Below are 23,404 nucleotides of genomic sequence, written 5' to 3'. Positions count from 1 at the left end.
AAGCAATGTATGACGTGGCAATTATTGCTGAACCGTATCGGATCCCTTCTGACAACGGAAAATGGGTAGTGGATTCATCGGGGATTGCGGCTATCCAAGTGATGGGCAAATTTCCTATTCAAGAAGTGGTAGCTCAAGTGAAGGTTTTGTTATCTCCAAAATTAACGGGATCTTCGTGTGTAGATGGACTTCGGAGCAGTATAACCGGATGCTGAACTCACTCAAGGAGAAGCTGATCGGCCGAAAACCGGTAATCATCGGAGGCGACTTCAACGCTTGGGCAGTGGAGTGGGGAAGCAGAGTGTCTAACCCCAGAGGTTACAGTTTGCTGGAGTCGTTGGCAAAGCTGGACGTCAGGCTGTGCAACGAAGGTACCGTTAGTACATTTCGCAGAGATGGCAGGGAGTCCATCATCGACGTCACGTTCGGCAGTCCGTCGCTGGTGAGGAACATGAACTGGAGAGTTAGTGAGGACTATACACATAGTGATCACCAGGCGATTCGGGATAGTGTTGGAACACGAATGCCGACAGTACGGCGAGATATTAGGAATAGCGGGCTAAAATGGAAGGACTTCGACAAGGATCTTTTTATCGAAGCACTTCGAGCAGACAGTGGCGCTACAAATCTTGATGTAGATGAGCTGACAGAAACTTTTGCGATGGCAGTAGACTGGAGCCAAGGAAAAGCCGTTGGCTAAATTACTGGTGGAACGAAACTCTTGGTAGTCTGCGTGTCTCAGAGCCAGAAGAAAGCAAGGTCTGAAATAGTAAGAGAGGGGCGTACGATAATCTTCCGCGAAGCTGCTTCAAGGAGTTGTGCCGGGAAGCTAATGCTGATCCTTAGGGCAATGCTTATCGGACCGTAACAGCGAGGATCAGGGGTCCAGCGACACCAGCGGAAATGTGTCCGGTGCATGATTCTACGATGTGGTCGCCTACACCGTACGAAGATGAAGACCAAGTCACCATTGCAGGTATGCAAGTCTCCAACGACGAGCTGTCATCAGTGGCGAAAGGTCTGAAGATGAAGAAAGCTCCGGGTCCAGATGGAATTCCAAACGTGGCTCTTAAAACTGCGATACTGGCGTTTCCAGATTTGTTCAGGATGGTGCTGCAGAAGAAGGTGCGGCAATCGGTTCTGCGCCGTAGTAACGATTGATGTCGAAAACGCATTTAACAGTGCCAGCTGGGAGGCCATCGCCGTAGCGCTGCATGGAATGCGGGTTCCTGACTATTTGTGTAGAATCCTTAAGAGCTACTTCGAAAACCGGATTCTGGTCTACAATACGAATTCGCGGCAGAAGTCGATTAGGGTTACAGCGGGTGTTCCGCAAGACTTCATACTTGGCCCAATGCTGTGAAACGTTATGTACAACGGATTGCTAAAGCTAAAGTTGCCCAAAGGCGTGAAGATCTTCGGATTCGCGGATGATGTCGTTCCAACGATAACCTGTAAGTCACTGGAGGAGGTGGAAATGGTGGTGGCGAAAGCGACCGACGCAGTAGAAACCTGGATGAACGGAGTCAAGCTGCAGCTGGCTCATCACAAAACGGAAGTGATGCTGGTCAGCAATGGTGACGTGGCAGCAGGAGTGGGACAATGCGGATAATGGAAGGTGGACCCATCGGCTCATCCGGTAAAAGTAAGGTGAACTTTTACCTTACACAGTTCCTGTCCGGACACGGTTGTTTCCGCCAATATTTGCACCGGTATGGCCATGCGTCATCGCCATTCTGCCCGGCGTGTATCAACGTAGAGGAGACTCCAGAGCACGTGATATTCGACTGGCCGAGGTTTGCGGAGGCACGTAGAAGAATGCCTGCCATAAGGGCGGACAACATCGCAGAGCGAATGTGTCGCGATGAAGGTACGTGGCATGCGGTAACCAGAGTCGTGACGCAAATAATGTCAGAGCTGCAGGGTCGATGGAGAAGGGACCAGCAAGTAAGCGTCGGTTTGGAGGGAAATCCAGCACAGTGAGCAGTGTTTGGTCTCGAATCGTCGGGGCGCCAGCGAACCGGAAGTCTTCTGCCAACCGGAATCGTCGGACCGACCTCGGCACTCGAACCTCAAACCTGCTGAAGAAAGAAGAAGGAAGTGCTTCGGGTATGTAGGGCACCGCCAGTGCGGACGTCATCCACCACCGGAACTGTCGGACCACCTCTGCAACCCGAAGACGAAGTCGGCGCAATGCGCGAAAGCGTCCCCTGCGATAGCCGCCGGTAGTCGGGGCACCATCAGTGCGGAAGTTTCCTTCACCGGAACTGGTGGACCACCCTCGACGCCCCCCACAGCCCCCCCCCCTCACACCCGGAGTAGTCGCAGCATCCCGTGCTCCCGGGGGCATCGAGGTAAGGAGGATAAGGGAGCCGGATTTATCCGGGGGCACATTTTTAGCAGGTCGGGAGGAGCCCATCCCTGTTCGCCTTCTAGCATAGTGTGGATGCTCGAGGTGTCTGTCGCGCAGATTTTTGATGGCCTTTAACCCTTGTAAAAAAAAAACCTGAAAAGGTCCGTCCACTCAGGAAAGACGGTGGTATGGGGTTACGGCAGGCTGAGAGCTCTCAACCGCCCAGACCAGGGAAATAGAGGGGGATGACGCCTCCTGAACCCTGGTCAAGAACAAGAGGAAACCGAAGACGTCAAGGGCCGAAACAAAGGCCCAGGCGAATGAGGGTAGCAAGAAGTCTAGGGTAAGGACTGTTCAGTTTATTGAGAGGACACTTTCACATGACGATATAAAACAGCCAGATTGGTCAATTTTGATAGAGTTTGCTTTATCGTGTATTATAATACACTGTCAATCAACTGTAATTTTTGAAAAGAGGTAAAACAGTTTAAATCCAACAAAATGGCGCCTATTGTCAAAGCTTCTCGAATTTCGCGTAAACATAAGTTTCCCAACACATTTTTTTATAAGCTAAATTGACAGTTGTAATAAAAAATTTAAATCGGGATGTCAACAAAATCATTAAGAAGATCAGTAAGAAACACACTGTCATTGATTTGTCGATATCCAGAAACATTAGAGCCTGTGGCAGCCCAAAAACGGAATATAAACGGTTTTAGCTGTTGAAAATCCAACAAATTGAGATTGTTATAAATATCCAAACTTCTGAGTTAGAATTGTTTCGTTGATAATTGGATTTCATGTCTAGAAGGTCAGATAATATATTCAACGAAACAAAACAGATTTCTAAAAAGATTTATGGTTTAAAAAACATCGACAATACAACGTGTCCTCTTTATAAACTGAACAGTCCTTATGCGCCACTCGTTCCAGTGGCGATGCCCTAGTCATCAAGATGGACGAGGCTAAGTACTCGGACGTCTTGAAGGCGATGAGGAGTGACGTCAAGCTCGGTGAACTCGGCGTCGACGTACGTCGAATAAGACGTACCCGGATGGGCGAGATGATCCTCGAGCTGAAGCGGGGCGTCTCGCAAAAGGGCGCCGCCTACAAGAAGTTGGCGGAGGAAGTCCTAGGCGAGATGGTCAAGCTGAGGGCACTTACGACGGAGGTGAATCTAAGGGTTAAAGACCTGGACGAGATCATCGAAGTCGAAGAGCTCGTCACGGCACTGCGGCGACAGTGTGAAGTGGAGACGCCCACCGCAGCCGTTCGGCTATCTGCAGCGGACGCCTCCAAGGTAGTCAAGTTAGGGAGCGTCAAGGTGGGATGGTCGGTGTGCCCTGTGGGCATATACGAGCAACCCGAAGTTTGCTTCAAGTGCCTGGAACCGGGTCACAAGCAATGGGACTGCAAAGGCCCTGACAGAAGCAATCTCTGCCGACGCTGCGGATTGGAGGGACATAAGGCACAATGCTGCACGAACCCTCCCAATTGTTTGATTTGTTCCAGCAAAGCTGTGAACAGCAGTTTCTATAAAAAGTTTGTTTTTGGAGTGAAATGATAGCCTCTCGGTGTACAACTTTGTTGTACGCGAAAAACAAAAAAAAAACGGCGCATGCTTTCCTGAAAAATAAATCCTACTTTCGGTTAAAATTAAAACCCTTTAATCCCAATCAACCCAAAATTGATCAGAATAGCAGCTCAAAAGGGCCTCTTGGAGGCGAACAATGGACCCAGTAACGAAAACCCAATTAGTAATAATGGAAACCAACGAACAGCAGCGGGAAATGGGATGTGAACAAAGTTTAAATGATTTTTTTTTCTCTCAATTTACAGTTTTATTTGTCCTTTTTCTGTGTACTGCTGTGCCAGGAACTACCTGTCCTTGCGCTCATTTAAATACAATCATTATCTCCTACTCTAACAGAAGCACCCCTTCCGCCCCCGGTACGGTGACGATTGGTTGGTTTGAGTTCTCCCTTCCCGATCGGGTTGATTGTGGATGTATTCAAGGGGAATTAACGTCATCGTCGTGGAGCTTTCACCGATCCGGCCAAGTACGGTGTAAAATTGACTAACGAGCGGAATGAAGATCTTGGATATTCAGCTACATGCACAACGGGAGCAAGGTTAAAATAGATGGAAGGCTCAATAACTCAATAGGTAGATGCACATTTTCTAGAATCAGTTTTAAATGGAAAAATAAAAGAAATGGAAGTTGATGCGAGTATGATTTGGCACGTAGAAAGAGAAATCGTTTGTAACCAATTTCAAAAGATTTTTTTTGCAATGAAACTGTTTTGTAAGAGCTTCGAATTTCCATGGAGTTTCTTCCTATTCCATTGTGCTATCGTTTAATTCAATGTTGATTCATTGCATTGGGCTTTGCATGCTGTTTGAATATTGTTTTCTGTTCTCGGCCAGTCTCTTTCGATCGATTTATATCTTACATTCACTTGAATTTTAACGATTTTTTTTAAATTCCTTATAGCTAAAATCACTATCACTATAATGGAATGAGTGATAAAGGGTTGTAGCTCTCATACATGAATGGCTACGAATGCTTTTTTGTTTATAAATTATTGTTCGCTAGGTACTAAATTAAAATGTATCTCGTGTTTTGCTTTATTTAACTTGTTTAGTGATATTATCCCTCGCTTCAACGATGATGATGATGATATTGATGGTGATGCTTCTTATTATTTGTATTGCACGTTGTTCACACTTAGTTTCCTATGATTTGTTTATGCATTTTTGTTGCATGTTTTCGATCCATCTCCTTTCAGTCGGATCACTTCTTTTCACTTTGTTTGAATTCAATGTTCGATATATTACATTACCAGCTGGAGTGAACGTTTACTCCTTCACTTTTTATTTGTGTTCACTGCGGTATGTTTGCATCAATCAGCTGCCATGTGGAGAAATAGCCTCAGCTTCAGATGTGTGCTCGCTCAAGCAGGCTTCGAATCAAAACCTTGTGCTCATCCACAGAATCGTGGTTATTATTAATAAATGAACTCATAATAATAGCAGATAGTGCGGATGGATGGACAGTAGGGCAGTTCAAATTTCAAAAATGTTCGAAAATTCCAACTCCCATAGGTCTATTAGCATCATTCTGATAATATAGGAGTCCTGGCAAAATTTCAGGCAATTCGGTGGCCATTTAGGGGTGGCGCGAAGTCAATTTATGTTTATATGGAAATTTGTATGGGAAAAATTAAAAAAAATATTCAAGTATCCCTACATCTGTCAAATCGTGATGAATTCAAATAAACACTCCGAACCTCTCTTTTTGGAATCTATATGAATGAGACCTCCGGATAACACATCAGTTATGAGTGGATTGAACGGATCTATTGACAGCGTGAATATGAGATAAATGGGTAAAATGGTGTAATTAGCCTCAACGTAGCAGTGGAAACATAAATCAAAATTTACGGGTTACCCACTGGTTAAGCTCAAATATACTCAAAAAATGGAGGTTGGGGATGTTTATTTGAATTCATCACTATTTAAGAGTTGTAGGAGCATTTGAATAAATTTTATGTTTTTCCCATACAAATTGCCATATAAACATAAATTGACCCTGCGCCACCCCTAAATGGCCACCGAATTGCCTGAAACTTTGCCAGGACTCCTATATTATCAAAATGATTCTTATAGACATATGGGAGTTGGAATTTTCGAACATTTTTGAAATTTGAACTACCCTAATGGACAGCTTAGATTAGACGGTATTCGCAGTAATGATGAAGTTAAATAGTTGCTAGAAGAAGGAAACAGGGAAAATAGTTACATATTGCTAAATTTGTATTTTGTTTTTCCGCGTAAACATTAATTTGGTCGAGAAGAATCTGGCTTCGAATAAATCTCTCGGTCTACTAAAGTCTCGATGCTATTTTGACGAGTGTTGTCCTGAAATGAGAAAAATATTGAAACGATTGTGTTAGTCTTTTGAATTTGAAAATATTACACTGACGAACTGTAATGCGATACACACTCTTCAATAACTGTACGTTATTTTTGACATATCTTTTAAATGCCAATTCTTCAGATAATTATTGATGACAATTAATAACCTAGGTTTTAGCTAATTGGCTATACGACTAATTAGATGCTTATGTTTTTTAAATGGTTAAATTAATATCAAATTTGTACACTATAATTAATGAGATGAGTGGATTATTTCTACGTGAAGTTGAACGATTTACAATCACTATGGTCCACGATAAAGATTTACGCGGTCCACGGAAAGAGCAACTCAACTTCATTATTATGTAGAAAATTTGGAGATATGTTATTTTTCATCTCAAGTTTTATCAATTTCACTAATTTCATATTTTATCAAATAAAATGATATAACTCGACAACGGAAAAAGATACAGACGATGTCCTTATAGCAAAACATGCTCTTTGAAAAGCCCCAAAAGTCTTCAAAAGGTGACATTCGTTGCAAGTTTAACGAGAAAAGGTGCATTTTCGGCCAAAACTATACGTTCAAGAAAAAAAGATGTTCTACAAAGTTTTTATGCATACTTTTGCCCTTATCATAGAGTTATCGAAAAATAGGGTGACCCATTTTATAAAAAATGTGAAAAACATACTTTTTTTTAATTTTGCGGAATATTGACATAAAAAGTTCTACGAAATTGTAGCGCAGCTTTTTCAAATCAAGCTCACTTATTAAGAACAATTTTACTTAGAACAATTTTAATTAGTGTGTTCCTCAAGAAACAATATTTTTGATGAGCTTTTTTTTATTTTTTATTTTTCATGTCTCCTTCTGAAGACTTTTGGGCTTTTCAAAACGCGTGTTTTGCTATAAGAACATCGCCTGTATCTTTTTCAGTAGTCGAGATATCATTTTATTTGAAAAAATATGATATCAAGAAATTTGAGATAAAAAAATAACATATCTCCTATTTTTTGACATAATAAAGAATATGAGTTGCTCTTTCAAATACCGTGTAAACATTTTTTTTTGGTTTGTACCAATCGGAGATATCAGCTTTTAAAATAAACGTAATTTTGACAGAAATAAGATTATAACTATTGATCGGCAGAAGATATTTAGCACACATCAAAAGTTACATTTTTTTTAGTTCTAAATGTCACCCGAAGACGATTACTTCGATTAATCGATTTATCGCTGTGATAATCGGTTTATTTTGAATCGATTACTACCTAACGTTCAATCGTTTCAATAATCGACAAAAATCGACAGTAATCGATTAGTTACTAATCGATTAATCGGGATTTTAAATCTTTATCTTATGATGTTTATTAGTGCACACATAACCACTTTCCACAATTCCACGCAACTAACAAATAGAATCTATAAGCAAATTAAATTTATGAGCGGTCTCTAATATGCAGTTCTTGAATTCATGTGTGGATCCATTTTAAATATATTTGTGTCCCTAAATTGCAAAAAATGTATGTGCGCGACAAGTATATTCATTATGAAGAATTTTCTCAGTGAAAGAAATGTGCTCTGAAGGCATTTGGTCTCTCTGGAAGAAGCTCGGAAGCCTCCTTTCAAGAGGCTCGGAAGCCTCCTTTCAAGAGGCTCGGAAGCCTCCTTTCAAGAGACTCGGAAGCTTCCTTCCAAGAGGCTCAGAAGTCTCCTTTCAAGAGGCTCAGGCCTCCTTTCAAGAGGCTCAGGCCTCCTTTCAAGAGGCCTCAGGCCTCCTTTCAAGAGGCTCGGAAGCCTCCTTTCAAGAGGCTCGGAAGTCTCCTTCAAAAAGGTTCGGAAGGCTCTTTTCAAGAGGTTCAGAAGCCTCCTTTCAAGAGGTTCGGAAGCCTGCTTTCAAGAGGTTCAGGCCTCCTTTCAAGAGGCTCAGAAGCCTCCTTTCAAGAGGCTCAGAAGCCTCCTTTCAAGAGGCTCAGAAGCCTCCTTTCAAGAGGCTCAGAAGCCTCCTTTCAAGAGGCTCAGAAGCCTCCTTTCAAGAGGCTCAGAAGCCTCCTTTCAAGAGGCTCGAGAAGCCTCCTTTCAAGAGGTTCGGAAGTCTCCTTTCAAGAGGCTTAGAAGCCTCCTTTCAAGAGGCTCAGGAAGCCTCCTTTCAAGAGGCCTCAGGAAGCCTCCTTTCAAGAGGCTCAGAAGCCTCCTTTCAAGAGGCTCAGGCCTCCTTTCAAGAGGCCTCAGAAGCCTCCTTTCAAGAGGCTCAGAAGCCTCCTTTCAAGAGGCTCAGAAGCCTCCTTTCAAGAGGCTCAGAGCCTCCTTTCAAGAGGCTCAGAAGCCTCCTTTCAAGAGGCTCAGAAGCCTCCTTTCAAGAGGCTCAGAGCCTCCTTTCAAGAGGCTCAGAAGCCTCCTTTCAAGAGGCTCGGAAGCCTCCTTTCAAGAGGCTCAGAGCCTCCTTTCAAGAGGCCTGGAAGCCTCCTTTCAAGAGGCTCAGAAGCCTCCTTTCAAGAGGCTCAGAGCCTCCTTTCAAGAGGCTCAGGCCTCCCTTTCAAGAGGCTCGGAAGCCTCCTTTCAAGAGGCTCAGAAGCCTCCTTTCAAGAGGCTCAGAAGCCTCCTTTCAAGAGGCTCAGAAGCCTCCTTTCAAGAGGCTCAGAAGCCTCCTTTCAAGAGGCTCAGAGCCTCCTTTCAAGAGGCTCAGAAGCCTCCTTTCAAGAGGCTCAGAAGCCTCCTTTCAAGAGGCTCAGAAGCCTCCTTTCAAGAGGCTCAGAAGCCTCCTTTCAAGAGGCTCAGAAGCCTCCTTTCAAGAGGCTCTGGAAGCCTCCTTTCAAGAGGCTCAGAAGCCTCCTTTCAAGAGGCTCAGAAGCCTCCTTTCAAGAGGCTCAGGCCTCCTTTCAAGAGGCTCAGAAGCCTCCTTTCAAGAGGCTCAGGAAGCCTCCTTTCAAGAGGCTCAGAAGCCTCCTTTCAAGAGGCTCAGAAGCCTCCTTTCAAGAGGCTCAGAAGCCTCCTTTCAAGAGGCTCAGAAGCCTCCTTTCAAGAGGCTCAGAAGCCTCCTTTCAAGAGGCTCAGAAGCCTCCTTTCAAGAGGCTCAGAAGCCTACTTTCAAGAGGCTCAGAAGCCTCCTTTCAAGAGGCTCAGAAGCCTCCTTTCAAGAGGCTCAGAAGCCTCCTTTCAAGAGGCTCAGAAGCCTCCTTTCAAGAGGCTCAGAAGCCTCCTTTCAAGAGGCTCAGGCCTCCTTCAAGAGGCTCAGAAGCCTCCTTTCAAGAGGCTCAGAAGCCTCCTTTCAAGAGGCTCAGGCCTCCTTTCAAGAGGCTCAGAAGCCTCCTTTCAAGAGGCTCAGAAGCCTCCTTTCAAGAGGCTCAGAAGCCTCCTTTCAAGAGGCTCAGGCCTCCTTTCAAGAGGCTCAGAAGCCTCCTTTCAAGAGGCTCAGAAGCCTCCTTTCAAGAGGCTCAGGCCTCCTTTCAAGAGGCTCAGAAGCCTCCTTTCAAGAGGCTCAAAGCCTCCTTTCAAGAGGCTCCGGAAGCCTCCTTTCAAGAGGCTCAGAAGCCTCCTTTCAAGAGGCTCAGAGCCTCCTTTCAAGAGGCTCAGAAGCCTCCTTTCAAGAGGCTCAGAAGCCTCCTTTCAAGAGGCTCAGAGCCTCCTTTCAAGAGGCTCAGAAGCCTCCTTTCAAGAGGCTCAAGCCTCCTTTCAAGAGGCTCGGAAGCCTCCTTTCAAGAGGCTCAGAAGCCTCCTTTCAAGAGGCTCAGAAGCCTCCTTTCAAGAGGCTCGGAAGCCTCCTTTCAAGAGAGGCTCAGAAGCCTCCTTTCAAGAGGCTCGAAGGCCTCCTTTCAAGAGGCTCGAAGGCCTCCTTTCAAGAGGCTCGAAGGCCTCCTTTCAAGAGGCTCGAAGGCCTCCTTTCAAGAGGCTCAAAGGCCTCCTTTCAATAGGCTCGGAAGCCTCCTTTCAAGAGGTTCGGAAGCCTCTTTTCAAGAGGCTCGGAGGTCTCCTTTCAAGAGGCTCGAAAGCCTCCTTTCAAGAGGCTCAGAAGCCTCATTTCAAGGGACTCCTTTCAAGAGGCTCGAAAGCCTCCTTTCAAGAGGCTCGGAAGCCTCCTTTCAAGAGGCTCGGAAGCATTCTTTAAAGTTGCTCGGAAGCTTCTTTTCAAGGGGCTCAAAAGCCTTTTTTCAAGAGGCTCGGAATGCTCTTAATTAAAGGCTCGGAATCCAACATTGGATTGGATTTAAACTCCAGGACAATTTGGAGATCTTACAACATCTCATATGCCTGTATTTAAGACGTAAGTGAAAGACTAATACTCAGAAGACAAAATTAGGTTGACACCGCGGCTGGGGACATCGTGGAAGCCTTGGTTGATTTGGTAGACCATTTGATTCAAACTCCAGGACAATTTGGAGATCTTATAACATCTCATATGCCTGGATTTGAAGAGATCTTACAATACCTCATGTAAGACGCAAGTAAATGTATTTAAAAGTATCCAACGATCAATAAATTAAGTGAAATACTGGAATTTTTCGGAAAAGCTCGAAGAGGTACGGTTAAACATCTCAAGGAAAAGGTTGAAAACCGCTGTTTAAGAACTCCTTCAATGATTATGACAACGCTGATGTCACTTCCATATACACAATAATTTTAAATAACCGTACTGAAGAATTTTAACAACTGCCCATTTCCACCTCTGTTTCGCATCTTGAGGAGGACTATTCGGTGAACTCGGTGAACAATTTGATAAATAAACGCTTCTGTAGTAGGTTCGAGCATTGAAAATTGTTCATTGCTACGAATCGAATAAGTTTGCTGATGCATCGCCATTGTGGTGCCCATTATTTGAAATTATTTTTAGATATTGTAGAATTATTCTGATCTTCCGCAAATGGCACAATTAATCGCAACTGGTTACAGGCAAGAATATTACTTTTAGAAACGTAGTACAATTAATAATAAAAAAGCGTTATTTACTGAAAAGGTTTTGATGTTAAGATAATGAAATGAATTAAAAAAAATTACTTGTATCTATCATCTTACCTTAATTCTCATTTATTCCTCGGAGCGGTACATATGGCTTTAAAATATCTTCCGCCAAAACACATACACCTTCACTGGAACGGTTTGCGCATCGTGTCCCATAGGTAGTCCTGCACCTCCTGCGAGTTGGGGTTCATCGTGTTGACCTTACTGTCCTTCCGTTGCCGCTGATGATGCGAATACTGTTGATGTTGCTGCTGTTGCTGCTGCTGCTGTTGTGGAAGCTGCTGATGCTGCGATTGCTGGGTCGTGTACACCTGCATCTGATCGTTCTTCAAACTTTCGGTGTGCATCATCGGCAGCCGGCCTTTGGCCATGTTGAAGTTCTCCGTATAGTTGAGCTTGTTTCTCCGCCGCTGGCGCCACCGACATACGACGAAGATCACCGCAAAGACGGCCAGCGATATTCCGACAATGCACGCGCTAGCTATGATTGCCGACTTGACGCCCAGTGGCATCGAGGTGCTCTCGATTGTAACCGTGTGCCGGTGATTAAATCCGTGACCGGTCAGTTCCAGATCGAGCAGGTCGCTACTACTGGGCTGATCGTGGCTGCTGTCGAACTCGGCATCGGCGGACATACGCGAAGGGACAATCAGCCCACCCTTCGATCCGCCGTTACCTAAAAAATGAATCCCGTCCATTTTGTGATTTGTCGGGTGCTGCTGGTGCGGCTGCTGCTTCCAGTCCATAAACTTATGATCGCCCCGGTGTTGCATTGATCTTCCTTCTTTGTGCGTTTCATCCGTCGGGCGCATACTAATGATGGACGTGAAGTAGCTGAAGCCCTGCGAGTCGAGCTTGATGTCGTCCGGCTGTATGCTGCGCAGGTTGCCCAGGCTGAACCGTGGGAAGTGCTCGAATGCCGTGACGATGTCCATCTTGTCTTCGATTGGTCTGACTTTGCCGTTGATCATTTCGGAGAGATGCAGCTGGCTGGAACCACGCTTGCGGTGCTCTAACAGCTCGTCCAGCGTCATGTTCCTCTGGGAAAGTACCTTCGCAAGACGGGCACCTATGCGTCGGTCTTCCATCAGTTCGAGGATTTCTTTGCGATCGTCGGACAGAGCAATTGGGCCGAGGTCGTTGAAGAGCGACGGGTTGCTTTCGGTGACATCACGGAAGTATTCCTCCAGACTGTCGGTGAAGGATCGCTGTGTGTTGTGGTTGATTCGCTCGATGAGTTCATCTTCACTGAGTTCGGTAGTAGACGGTTCGGAGGAGGAGCTTGATTGGGGAATGGGTGCGCTTTTCGAGTCTTCAGGAGAGGTGAATTTTTCGATGATGTTGAGCTCTGGTTCTTCGCTTTCGAGTAGTTTGGTGACGTTTTCGGATTCGTCGTGGAACTCTACGTCTGCCAGGTAATGGTTTTCTGTTGATTCTGGTTGATGCGATGGTGCTGCAGTAGAAGTTCTGACTTTGAGTTTTATGAATGGGCGGTTGCGACTGATTGGTATTCGCATGAGAGTGCGTTCGGAAGTTGTTCGGACCGGGGATGGTTCCACTTCAGAGAGAATTTCTTCGGCATGTTGTTCTGGAGTGGGATCTGCCGAAGCGGTGGACGCGGGTCGTTGACGAGTTTTGGATTGCTGGAGTTTCTGGAGGTATTTTTCTTGAATGGCCACTGAAGGAGTCCACTTTTCGCGAGCTGTAGGACTTGGACTGGAAGTGGTCGTAGTAGTTGTTGTGGTAGACGAAGATGTGGATGAGTGCCAGGGTTCGGCTGTGGCGTACGGTCTGAGAGATTCCAACCGCTTTTTGGTGGGTGAAAAAAGTTCTTCAGTGCGGATGTTGGAATTACTTAAGTCTGGGCGTATTCTAGAAGCAACTCCTTTGATAGGACGAAGACGTTCTTCTTTGACGGTAGGTAGAACCGGATTAAGAGCTAACTGTTTGATTTCGACGGTTGGAAAGATGCCAACGTTGTCGTTCTGCGTGCCTCCCGAGTTGTCGAGTGTTATGATGTCTTCAACAGAGTTGATTTCATCTTGCGCCGTTGGCGGTAGCTCTGTCGTGGTTGTAGTAGTAGTTGTTGCCGTTGTGGTTGTTGGCTCTTCCGTCACTATGACAGAGGCTGCCGAGGGTGAGAATACCGGAATACGCTTTATTGATTTAATTTCCTGAAAGTCAGTTCGTGGAGTAGATTCGTCTTGTATTCGGAATCTTACGCTAGATAGTGTAGGTAGCATGGAAGTGGCTTCGTTATCTTGCTCTGTAACCGTAGTGATATCTAAAGGACTTTGTGTTAATGCGTCCAACGCCATTTGCTTACCCTTGATCAGATCTTGCAGTGAAATGTTTCGCTGTTGAAGGATTTCACTTAGACTTAATCCTCCGGATTGTTTGAGTAGAGCCTTCAAGTCAGCAGTGCCAGTTTTTCCTTGTTCGTCGGACGATCCACCTTCTTCTTCGTTTCGCTTGGCCTGGGAGTACGGTTTTCGGTAGGCTTTATAACCGGAACCGGGAGTCTGGTGCTCCTCCGGTCTGGGAAGTCTTCTTTGCCTATTGGTGTCAATAGGTTGAAAATTGTCTCGATTGCCTCGGTTGCTGTGCGGTTCGAATGGCCTTCGGTTTGAGGGTGGATCGCTGCTGAACGTGGAATGAGGGTCAACGGCATCCGTGTAAGGATTGGCCCACCTATCGGCAGGGCGTTGCCGTTCCCAGCGTGAGTAAAATCTCTTACGTTCCGGTTCTGGATCTCGGTAGTTTTGTTCTGTTTCGGGTTCATCTCGCGGTCCTTGCCCACTCTGCCAATAATCATCATGTAGTGGTCTTCGCTTTCGCTTTCTACCTAACCGTCGCCGTTTTCGTCCTTCGTAGACGTCAGTGGGAGCTGCGGAAACAGGTTCTTCTTCAATCTTGGGTGGAGGTTGCGATGGAAGATTATTCGATGTATTTGTAGTTAGTGGATACGTCTGAAATAAAATAAGAAACAATAGATTATTAGAATTATTTTATTAATATATAATAGATTTAACATATTTTGGACCCATTCATAAGAACACCATTCACCATTTCTCGGACATTATCAACACTGTCGGACACAAAGAGACATGTGACTAGTGAGTCTATCCCGGGACAAAAAATCCCGGGATTTACTTGCGATAAGGCAAGTAACTCAATAAATATCTCGGGCTCAACAACATTACCGATATCTAAAACATGTACGATGTTGTCCTTCAATAAACAGCATTTTCTTTAAAGTTTCAATTTAAGCTGTTGCAGTGACCTTTTTTTTCAACTGAATTGTGAATCCATGTGTCAAAGTCAAATGTAAATTCATACTACCAAGTCAATTCAATTAGATCTTGAAAATATGTTTGGAATGTTTTACAGATCGAGTTCAAATATATTAATGTTAATGTTAATATCAAATATTTGCTTTCACCGTTATGAGAATCTATTTTAGGTACCGAAAAATCCCGGGATCCCGGAATAAGAAAAAGTGCCTGGAAATGGACTCTCTACACATACTAATTTGAATGTTTTCTTTCTAATTTTTATACATTTTTGCTGTCATGATTTCCAGAAAATTGATCTGATCTGAAATCTGAAATATTGAGATCTTTTAGGAATTTGCCCATGTTTTTCGTGGAATAGGGGAAACCGCCAAATGTTGAACGGCTAAAATTCTTGCCTATTGTTGAACGCCCATAAGGAATGCACGTGCGTTCAACAATAGGCGAAGAAATTAGCCGTTCAACATTTAACGAATTACCCTACTTCAGGAATTCAGAGGAAGCCATTACTTTTGGGAATTATCCTCCACGAAGGCTGTTAATCGCAAAGAATCTCCCAGAAATGCTAGATAATACTTCCGGAATGATAATAACTTCACGAGAAATGGTAAAGATTCCTACAGGATTGCCTCTAAAAATTATGGAAAAAACTTCATAAAAGCTGGAAATACTATTTGGAGTTGGAGTTCAGTTAATTCCTTTAGAAGCACTGGAAATTTCTCTAGGAATTAAAACATCTCATTTCGCACGAAAATTCCTCCAGAGGTATCTCCGACGGAATTCCCAGAAGAATGTCTGACGAAATTCCCGGAGAAATGTCCGATGGTAGTCGCGGAAGAATTACCGATGGAAATCTCGGAGGAATGACCGACTGGATCCCTCAAGAAATATCCGAAGGAATTTCCGGAGAATTTGCTGATACAATACCTGGAGGAATTTACGTAGGAACTTCTGAATTTCCTGGGAACTTCTGAATGCACTCCGGATAAATTTCCGGTGGGAATCTGGTAAATTTTGCGATTTGATGCCTAGGGAATCAACGATGGAATTCCGAGGAAACTGTTGATGATAATGCCGGAGGAATTCTCGACGGAAATTAAGAAGAATTCTTGGTGGAATGTCCTACAGAATTCCCGACGGATGTCCGCTGGAAATTTCAGAGGAATATTCTGAGATTTTCTGAAGAAATGTCCGGAAGATCCTCCGGAGGAATGTTTGACGGAATTCTTGGAGGAATAGCTGATGGAAATTTCGGACATTTGACTGAATTTTCGAAGGAATGTCCAACGAAATTATTTCCCAGAAAGAATGTACGACGGAATTCATGGAGGAATGTCTGTCGGAATTCCTGGAGGAATATCCAATGGAATTCATGGAGGAATGTCTGTCGGAATTCCTGGAGGAATGTCCAACGGAATTCACGAAGGATTTTTTTATTTCTTTTTATTTATTTGTTAGGCACTCTGTGTTACTTAACCGCTATTGTGCCGAGACCTACTGTGGTATTCTGCTGTACAGAATCCACACAGAATCTATTTTTAGATTTACATTGCAATTATTGTTGTCGGTGCCAGTCCATCTCGTCGTGAGTCCATTGTGTCCGTTTGTCCATGTTGTGTATCCATTGATCGTTGCATTGCTCGGTTGCCGTTTATCCTGGTAACGTTGGAGGAATGCCTCCGAGAAGAACAATTTGTCAGTCGTCATCAGGCAGCCGTGACGGTAAGGCGCGTACCCCAAACGGCACCGTATATGCTGCGGATCCGGCGACTGACGAGGGTTTGGTGGAGGGGCTGGGAATCGAACCCATGACCGTTCGCTTGTAAGGCGAACGTGTAGCCAACTACGCTACGGGACTCCCCTCATGGAGGAATGTCCAACGGAATTTTTGGAGGAATGTCCGACAGAATTCCCGGATTAATGCCCGACGAAATTCTCGAAGGAATGTCCGCCGGAATTCCCGAAAGAATGGTCGCCGGAATTCCCGAAGGAATGTCTGACGCGATTACCAAAGGAATGTGCGATGGAATACCAGAAGAAATGTCCCATGGAATTCCCGAAGTAATATCCGACGGAATTCCTGAAGGAATGTCTGACGGAATTCCCAGAGGAATGTCCGACGGAATTTCCAGAGGAATGTCCGATGGAGCTCCCGTAGGAATGTCCGAAGGAATCCCCGGAATAATGTCCGACGGTATTCTCGGAAAATTATCCGACGGAATTCCCGGAGGAGTGTGCGACGGTATCCTTGGAGAGATGTCCGACGGAATTCTCGGAGGAATGTCCGATGGTACTCTGGGAGAGATGTCCGAAGCAATTCCCAGTGGAAAGTCCGATGGAATTCCCGGAGGAATGTCCGACGGAATTCCCGGAGGAATGTCCGACGGAATTCCCGAAGGATTGTCCGTCGGAATTCCCAACGGAATTCCCGGAGGAATGTCCGACGGAATCCCCAAGGGAATGTCCGAAGGAATATCCGCTCGCATTGCCAAGGGTATGGAATTCCCAGGAGAATGTTCGACGGAATTCTCAGGGGAATGTTCGACGCAATTCTCAGAGGAATGTCCGATGGAATTCCCAGGAGAATGTCCGACGGAATTCCCAGGGGGATGACCGCAATTCCCGGAGAAATGTCCTACGGAATTCCCGGAGAAATGTCCTACGGAATTCCCAGAGGAATGTCTGTTGGAATTCCTGAAGAAATGTCCTACGGAATTCCCGGAGGTATGTCTGACAGAATTCTGAGGGGAATGTGCGACGAAGTTCTCGGAGGAATGTCCGACTGAATTCCCAGAAAAATGATCGACGGAATTTCCAGAAGATCCCCGACGGAATTCCCGGAGAAATGTCCGACAAAATTACCGAATGAATGTTTGACGGAAGTCCCGAAGAACTGTTCGATGAAATTCCGCAGGAATGTCCGATGGAATTTTCGGAGGAATGTCCGACGGTATTCTCGGAGAGATGTCCGAAGGAATCTCCGGAAGAATATCCGATGAAATTGCCGGAATCGTACGAAGAGTGTGCGACGCAATTCCCGAAGGAATGTCCGATGGAATTCCCGGACGAATGTCTGACGGAATTCCCGGAGAAATGTCCGACTGAATTACCGAAGGAATGACCGGCGGAATTCCAGAAGAAATGTATGTTGGAAATCCCGAAGGAATGTGCGACGGCTTTCCCGAAAGAATGTCAGACGGTATTGTCGGAGAGATGTCCGACGGTATTTTCAGAGAAATGTCCGAAGGAATTCTCAGAGGAACTCCCAGGGGAATGTCCGAGCCTCTTGAAAGGAGGCTTCCGAGCCTCTTGAAAGGAGGCTTTCGAGCCTCTTGAAAGAAGGCTTTCGAGCCTCTTGAAAGAAGGCTTCCGAGCCTCTTGAAAGGAGGCTTCCGAGCCTCTTGAAAGGAGGCTTCCGAGCCTCTTGAAAGGAGGCTTCCGAGCCTCTTGAAAGGAGGCTTTCGAGCCTCTTGAAAGGAGGCTTCCGAGCCTCTTGAAAGGATGCTTCCGAGCCTCTTGGAAGGAGGGTTCCAAGCGTCTTGGAAGGAGGCTTCCGAGCCTCTTGGAAGGAGGCTTCCGAGCCTCTTGGAAGGAGGCTTCCGAGCCTCTTGGAAGGAGGCTTCCGAGCCTCTTGGAAGGAGGCTTCCGAGCCTCTTGGAAGGAGGCTTCCGAGCCTCTTGGAAGGAGGCTTCCGGGCCTCTTGGAAGGAGGCTTCCGAGCCTCTTGGGAGGAGGCTTCCGAGCCTCTTGGAAGGAGGCTTCCGAGCCTCTTGGAAGGAGGCTTCCGAGCCTCTTGGAAGGAGGCTTCCGAGCCTCTTGGAAGGAGGCTTCCGAGCCTCTTGGAAGGAGGCTTCCAGGCCTTTTGGAAGGAGGCTTCCGGGCCTCTTGGAAGGAGGCTTCCGGGCCTCTTGAGATGAGGCTTCCGGGCCTCTAGGAAGGAGGCTTCCGGGCCTCTAGGAAGGAGGCTTCCAGCCTCTTGGATGGAGGCTTCCAGGCCTCTTGGAAGGAGGCTTCCAGGCCTGTTTGAAAGGAGGCTTCCAAGCCTGTTTGAAAGGAGGCTTCCAAGCCTGTTTGAAAGGAGGCTTCCAAGCCTGTTTGAAAGGAGGCTTCCAAGCCTGTTTGAAAGGAGGCTTCCAAGCCTGTTTGAAAGGAGGCTTCCAAGCCTGTTTGAAAGGAGGCTTCCGAGCCTCTTGAAGGGAGGCTTCCGAGCCTCTAGAAAGGAGGCTTCCGAGCCTCTTGAAAGGAGGCTTCCGAGCCTCTTGAAAGGAGGCTTCCGAGCCTCTTGAAAGGAGGCTTCCGAGCCTCTTGAAAGGAGGCTCTGAGGCCTCTTGAAAGGAGGCTTCCGAGCCTCTTGAAAGGAGGCTTCCGGGCCTCTTGAAAGGAGGCTTCCGAGCCTCTTGAAAGGGGGCTTCCGAGCCTCTTGAAAGGAGCCTTGAGCCTCTTGAAAGGAAGCTTCAGGCCTCTTGAAAGGAGGCTTCCAGAGCCTCTTGAAAGAAGGCTTCTGAGCCTATTGAAATGATTCTTCCAGGCCTCTTGAAAGGATGCTTCCGAGCCTTTAAAAGGAGGCTTCTGAGCCTCTTGAAAGAAGGCTTCCTGAGCCTCTAGAAAGGAGGCTTCGAGCCTTTTGAAAGGAAGCTTTCAGGCCTCTTGAAGGGGGCTTCCAGGCCTCATGAAAGGAGGCTTCTGAGCCTCTTGAAAGAAAGCTTCCGAGCCTCTTGAAAGGAGGCTTCCGAGCCTCATGAAAGGAGGCTTCCGAGCCTCTTGAAAGGAGGCTTCCGAGCCTCTTGAAAGAAGGCTTCCGAGCCAAACCAGAGGAATTCGAGTCTTTCAATTGTCTGCAAGGTAACATTAGTTATGTTTTATTTCTGAGACTGCTGTTGGTAACGGGGACTAAATACGATGAATCCTTAATTACCACAATATATTGCCCTAGCTAGGAAAATGGATTAATCCATCAGTTGCTTTCTCCTATCTATCACATTGGCAGCTCGTTAACCAAGACACGGACCTTTGCCTCTCGAACCTAACCCAAAAAAACTCCAACAGATTCCGCATGAACTCGTAACAAGTGCAGAGGTATATTCGGCTTGCAGTGGGCGAGTGATTGCATCAACATTTCCTCCCCCTTCCCTACATTGACTTGCATTCTGACGTGGCAGACGCCAGTATGACCTTACAAATGAGATCACCAGTACTTGTACATTGAAGATGTGTGCTAGTCCCAAGCAAACATCTGTTGGTTCCCTGTGCAAGAACAGCTGATCTGGTCATAATGGACTAGCAACTACGAGCAGTCAATCAAGCTTAAGCTCAAGCTCAATATTCTATAGAAAAAATGCAAATATATCTTATTGGCTTTTCCAGTAATTAATTCAATTCCGAGGAGGATTCCAATAATTTTTAATAATATTGAAGCGGTGAAATACAATTAACTGTCCGTTTTATTTCAAACATCCTCACTTTATAAAGTATTTTAGCTCGATGTTATTTAATGTTCATAGTTTCAGAATTGATCGTCTCAAGTGAAAACCTCGTTTTAAAGGTTGATTCATAATTCCTCCAATTATACGTAGTTCTATCTGCGAACACCATATTTTTAATGAATATATTAGGCAAAATTGCAGAACTCTAGCGCCATCGGTAATTATCAATTTGGGCAATATCTTTATTCATGAATGTCGTTTCTTCATCGGCTTATGAGGTGGGAAATAAATTGTGAAATACGGTGAGATTGAAAATAATACTCAATTAATTAACAAGTTTATGTGCAATTCCTTGTAACCGTTCGGTTCCATTTATGCTTGTTGGCTCCACCACAAGTCCTTTTCATTTCCCCTACCGAATACAACCCTGTACACAAATGTTGAAAACACAGTCACTCCACGATGGTCAAGTCAGTGTGAGTGAACCTGTTCCATTCCTACACTGCCAAAAATATCTATATAAGATATATGTGTCGCCGTTATAAATTTTTGCAATAGCTGCACCCTAATATAATCGATATAGAACCACACATAAATTAAATCATTGCTAATTCGAGACCACACATAAAATTTATTTGGATATATATTTTATTAGTAGTTCGCGTGGAGAATGATTATGTGTGCGCTGATATACATCATAAGTTAAATCTATGGATTTTTGCCAATAAATATGTGTGGATTTTTAGTAGTGTACTCGTACCGAACACTTATGTCAAACGAGGTTCGAGCAGTTTGAACGGGGGAAACATTTGCAGCCCTGAATCCTTAACGCTCACCCACAGATGTCACTAGGTTAGAGCAAACATTAGGGTGCAGAAAATTGAAGCATAAACGTCAATAAAAAAATATAATCATAGCTTTTGTATGAGACCAAAATCTTATAAAAGCTATGATTATCTCACACTACGACCTCTTTGGTGCCAGTTTCTCGAACGGAATAGTAGTGCGCGCGTGGATAACTACAATAGTTTGAGGTTAGAAAACCTCATTTTCTTGGTGTAAAATTTAATAACTTTAGTGGTTTATTTTCTTTTAAATCTAGAATTAGAATGGCCAAGAGACAGGTGCAATCAAATAAAGCATCAATGTAAATATCTAAAAGGAAAAAAGTACAAAAATATGGTTAGTGTTAAAACGTGAGTTTATGTTAGTAAAAACTTAAAGCTAACTTGTTAAAATTTTAGTAAACAATAACTGGCCTAGAAAACGAAACAATTATCAGTGAAACAAACAGAAAAACATAGAAAAAGGTAAATAAGAATAATGATCAACAATGATCGGAAGTGAGGTTAGGTGTAGGGACGTCACGGGTACTAATGGTGTGTGAATAGGTCCACACAAAGGGCCTTTTTCTTTCCGTCCTTTTTCCTAGGGCCCGGTGAATTCCGTAAGGCCAGAAGTACAACGAGTCCGCCCGAGAAGATCCGAGGCCAAGCCAACCACAATCCCCATCTGGTTCGTCCGGCGTGTGGAAATATGCGTGCGTCGCTCCTCGTGGCGTGAATCTTCGGTAAACCAACCCAAGTTAACCAACAGCGGCCAGGGAGCCAATCATACCGGCAATCGTCGGCAATTTTGCCGAATCACTCGGTCAGCGGGATGCTGGCAACTGATCCGCATCAACACCTTCCGACACCGACCTTCCGACAACCGCAAGATGCCGCATCGAATCGGCAATTAAACACTCGTTGGAGACTGCCAACTCGACTCAATCTGTTAACCGAGCATCGCCCATCTCGTAAGGAAAGAGGCCCCATAACAGTGGCATAACACCCTCCCGAGGCAAAACGACTCTCGGGTTTGCACTTATATTTACCATGATTAAGATAGCCTTAATAAAACTAGACGTAAATTTATGTAGTTTAGACGAAAAAAGTGTCAAAATAATAGATAGGAATGTAGGAAAAACTGAAATTTTCCACATTTTGATGAAACATCTAACATTTCAGCAAGGCAAAACTCCCTAGTGAGACTAACCTACAATGTACTACGCGTCTCCACGCACTGTCCATACCAGAAAGTTAATTCGCCTACGCGTGGTGCGTAGTTCCCTAAGAGCTCTGGACTAAAAGACGTTTTGCCTCACGAGTTTTCCGGCAACGAAATATCATCACTTTTTTGAAATGTGAATTTTATCAATATGATTGAGATTTTTTACTAATTTCGATATGGCATCAGCTAGTTTTATTGTTTAACTGTTGCATGAGGTAGAAACACCCATGAATATCGTTATAGCTAAAGCATAAAAGCAGTCCATGCTTAGCTAGGGCATATTGCCCCTCCTTCCTCTACCATATACACAGTCAGATTTATTGTCGATCTGCATCGGGTGCATATGCTAAACGAAGTACCAAAATTCCGAAACAGTATGTGCTGATGTATGACATACTAGTTTCCACTCAAAGCGTTTCAAATTATCAAAACTCTTGAAAGATTGACTAAGGCATTAACAGATCGTGTATCCTTCAAGAGACTGTTTATTAAAAACCAGAATTTCGTCTTGCAAAATGATGTATCCCAAAAGCTGGCACCCATCTATCCCGCTATGTTATACCAGCCATAGAAGTGCATATTTGAACAAATGCCTTTATCTGCACCCAGTTGTGGCAGTTTTGAGCAGCTCTGGCATTCGTTATGGAAGTAGTTGCTAGGAAATGATAGCTGCTGCTTTCTTCTACGAACAGCGAGACAGCTCCACAGGAGGCATCCCGATGCTCCAACTTGACGTTTCCAGAACGTTGACTGTGCGGTGCAACACATGGATAAAAACAGATTATCTTTAATGCCAATAAACATAATCTGAGCGTCGTCGTCGGGTACCCCCAGTCTGACCGGGTGCCATTCGTTGCATACTGATGATGTTGAAACTATTGGCATATTTATGCAAGATGTGTGAACCGCACGAGTGGAGTTCTCGGTAGCTTTATTCATGTACCAGGGGTCTCCTCCATTCATTGGATCACGATCCAGTGCCTTCGGAAGGTTGATAAAAATAATCAACTCTGTGCAATATTTTTGTTATGCTTTGTTTATGAAAACAATCCATCGTTCATACCATGGAAAACAGGCGACCGTGGTGGGCTGGATTAGTAGCCAGAATGTCGGACAACAACCCGATAAAAGTGATTCTCGATAATCATCTTACCAGTTAGAAGGCGAAGCAAGCAGAATGGTTCGATCAGGTGGAAGATATTTGCAAATCCTCCGTATAGTAGTAGGCACAATTCAAATAAATTCGTCCGGATTCGTCAGGTCATCTGACGCGATGTTTTTTTTTGGGGAATCGCATGTGAATCCGCTAGTTTTAGAGAACTCGTTAATATCTTTCAATATCATGAAATTCGGAACACTTTTCCTCAATCAATAAAAATCAGTTCAAGAAATGTAAAACAGGGTTTGCG

The 23,404-nt window shown here is 44.8% G+C and overlaps 2 protein-coding genes and 1 long non-coding RNA gene across 3 annotated transcripts in view; 2 read left to right on the top strand and 1 right to left on the bottom strand.

Moving 5' to 3' along the window:
• LOC134219406 (actin-histidine N-methyltransferase) overlaps positions 1-23,404 on the top strand; it is a 264,258-nt gene that overhangs the window by 6,131 nt on the left and 234,723 nt on the right. The gene's annotated exons all lie outside the window — the stretch shown is intronic.
• Positions 6,054-23,404, bottom strand: part of LOC134219144 (uncharacterized) — a 116,743-nt gene continuing 99,392 nt past the window's right edge. The window contains exons 2-3 of the mRNA XM_062697841.1: positions 11,283-14,197; positions 6,054-6,274 (exon numbers count right to left, since the gene is read on the bottom strand). Of these exons, the coding sequence (XP_062553825.1) occupies positions 11,354-14,197 (2,844 nt within the window). The 3' untranslated portion in view covers positions 6,054-6,274; positions 11,283-11,353. The remainder of the gene's footprint in view (positions 6,275-11,282; positions 14,198-23,404) is intronic.
• On the top strand, positions 20,807-21,715 carry LOC134222286 (uncharacterized). The gene is made up of 3 exons (XR_009982409.1): positions 20,807-21,125; positions 21,188-21,253; positions 21,335-21,715. It is a non-coding gene; the product is annotated as an uncharacterized LOC134222286 (long non-coding RNA).

Source organism: Armigeres subalbatus, chromosome 3 (genome assembly GCF_024139115.2).
Source record: "Armigeres subalbatus isolate Guangzhou_Male chromosome 3, GZ_Asu_2, whole genome shotgun sequence".
NCBI classification, from domain to species: Eukaryota; Metazoa; Arthropoda; class Insecta; order Diptera; family Culicidae; genus Armigeres; species Armigeres subalbatus.
Note: the sequence above shows the minus strand (reverse complement) of the source record. Positions and strands in the feature narration are given on the sequence as shown.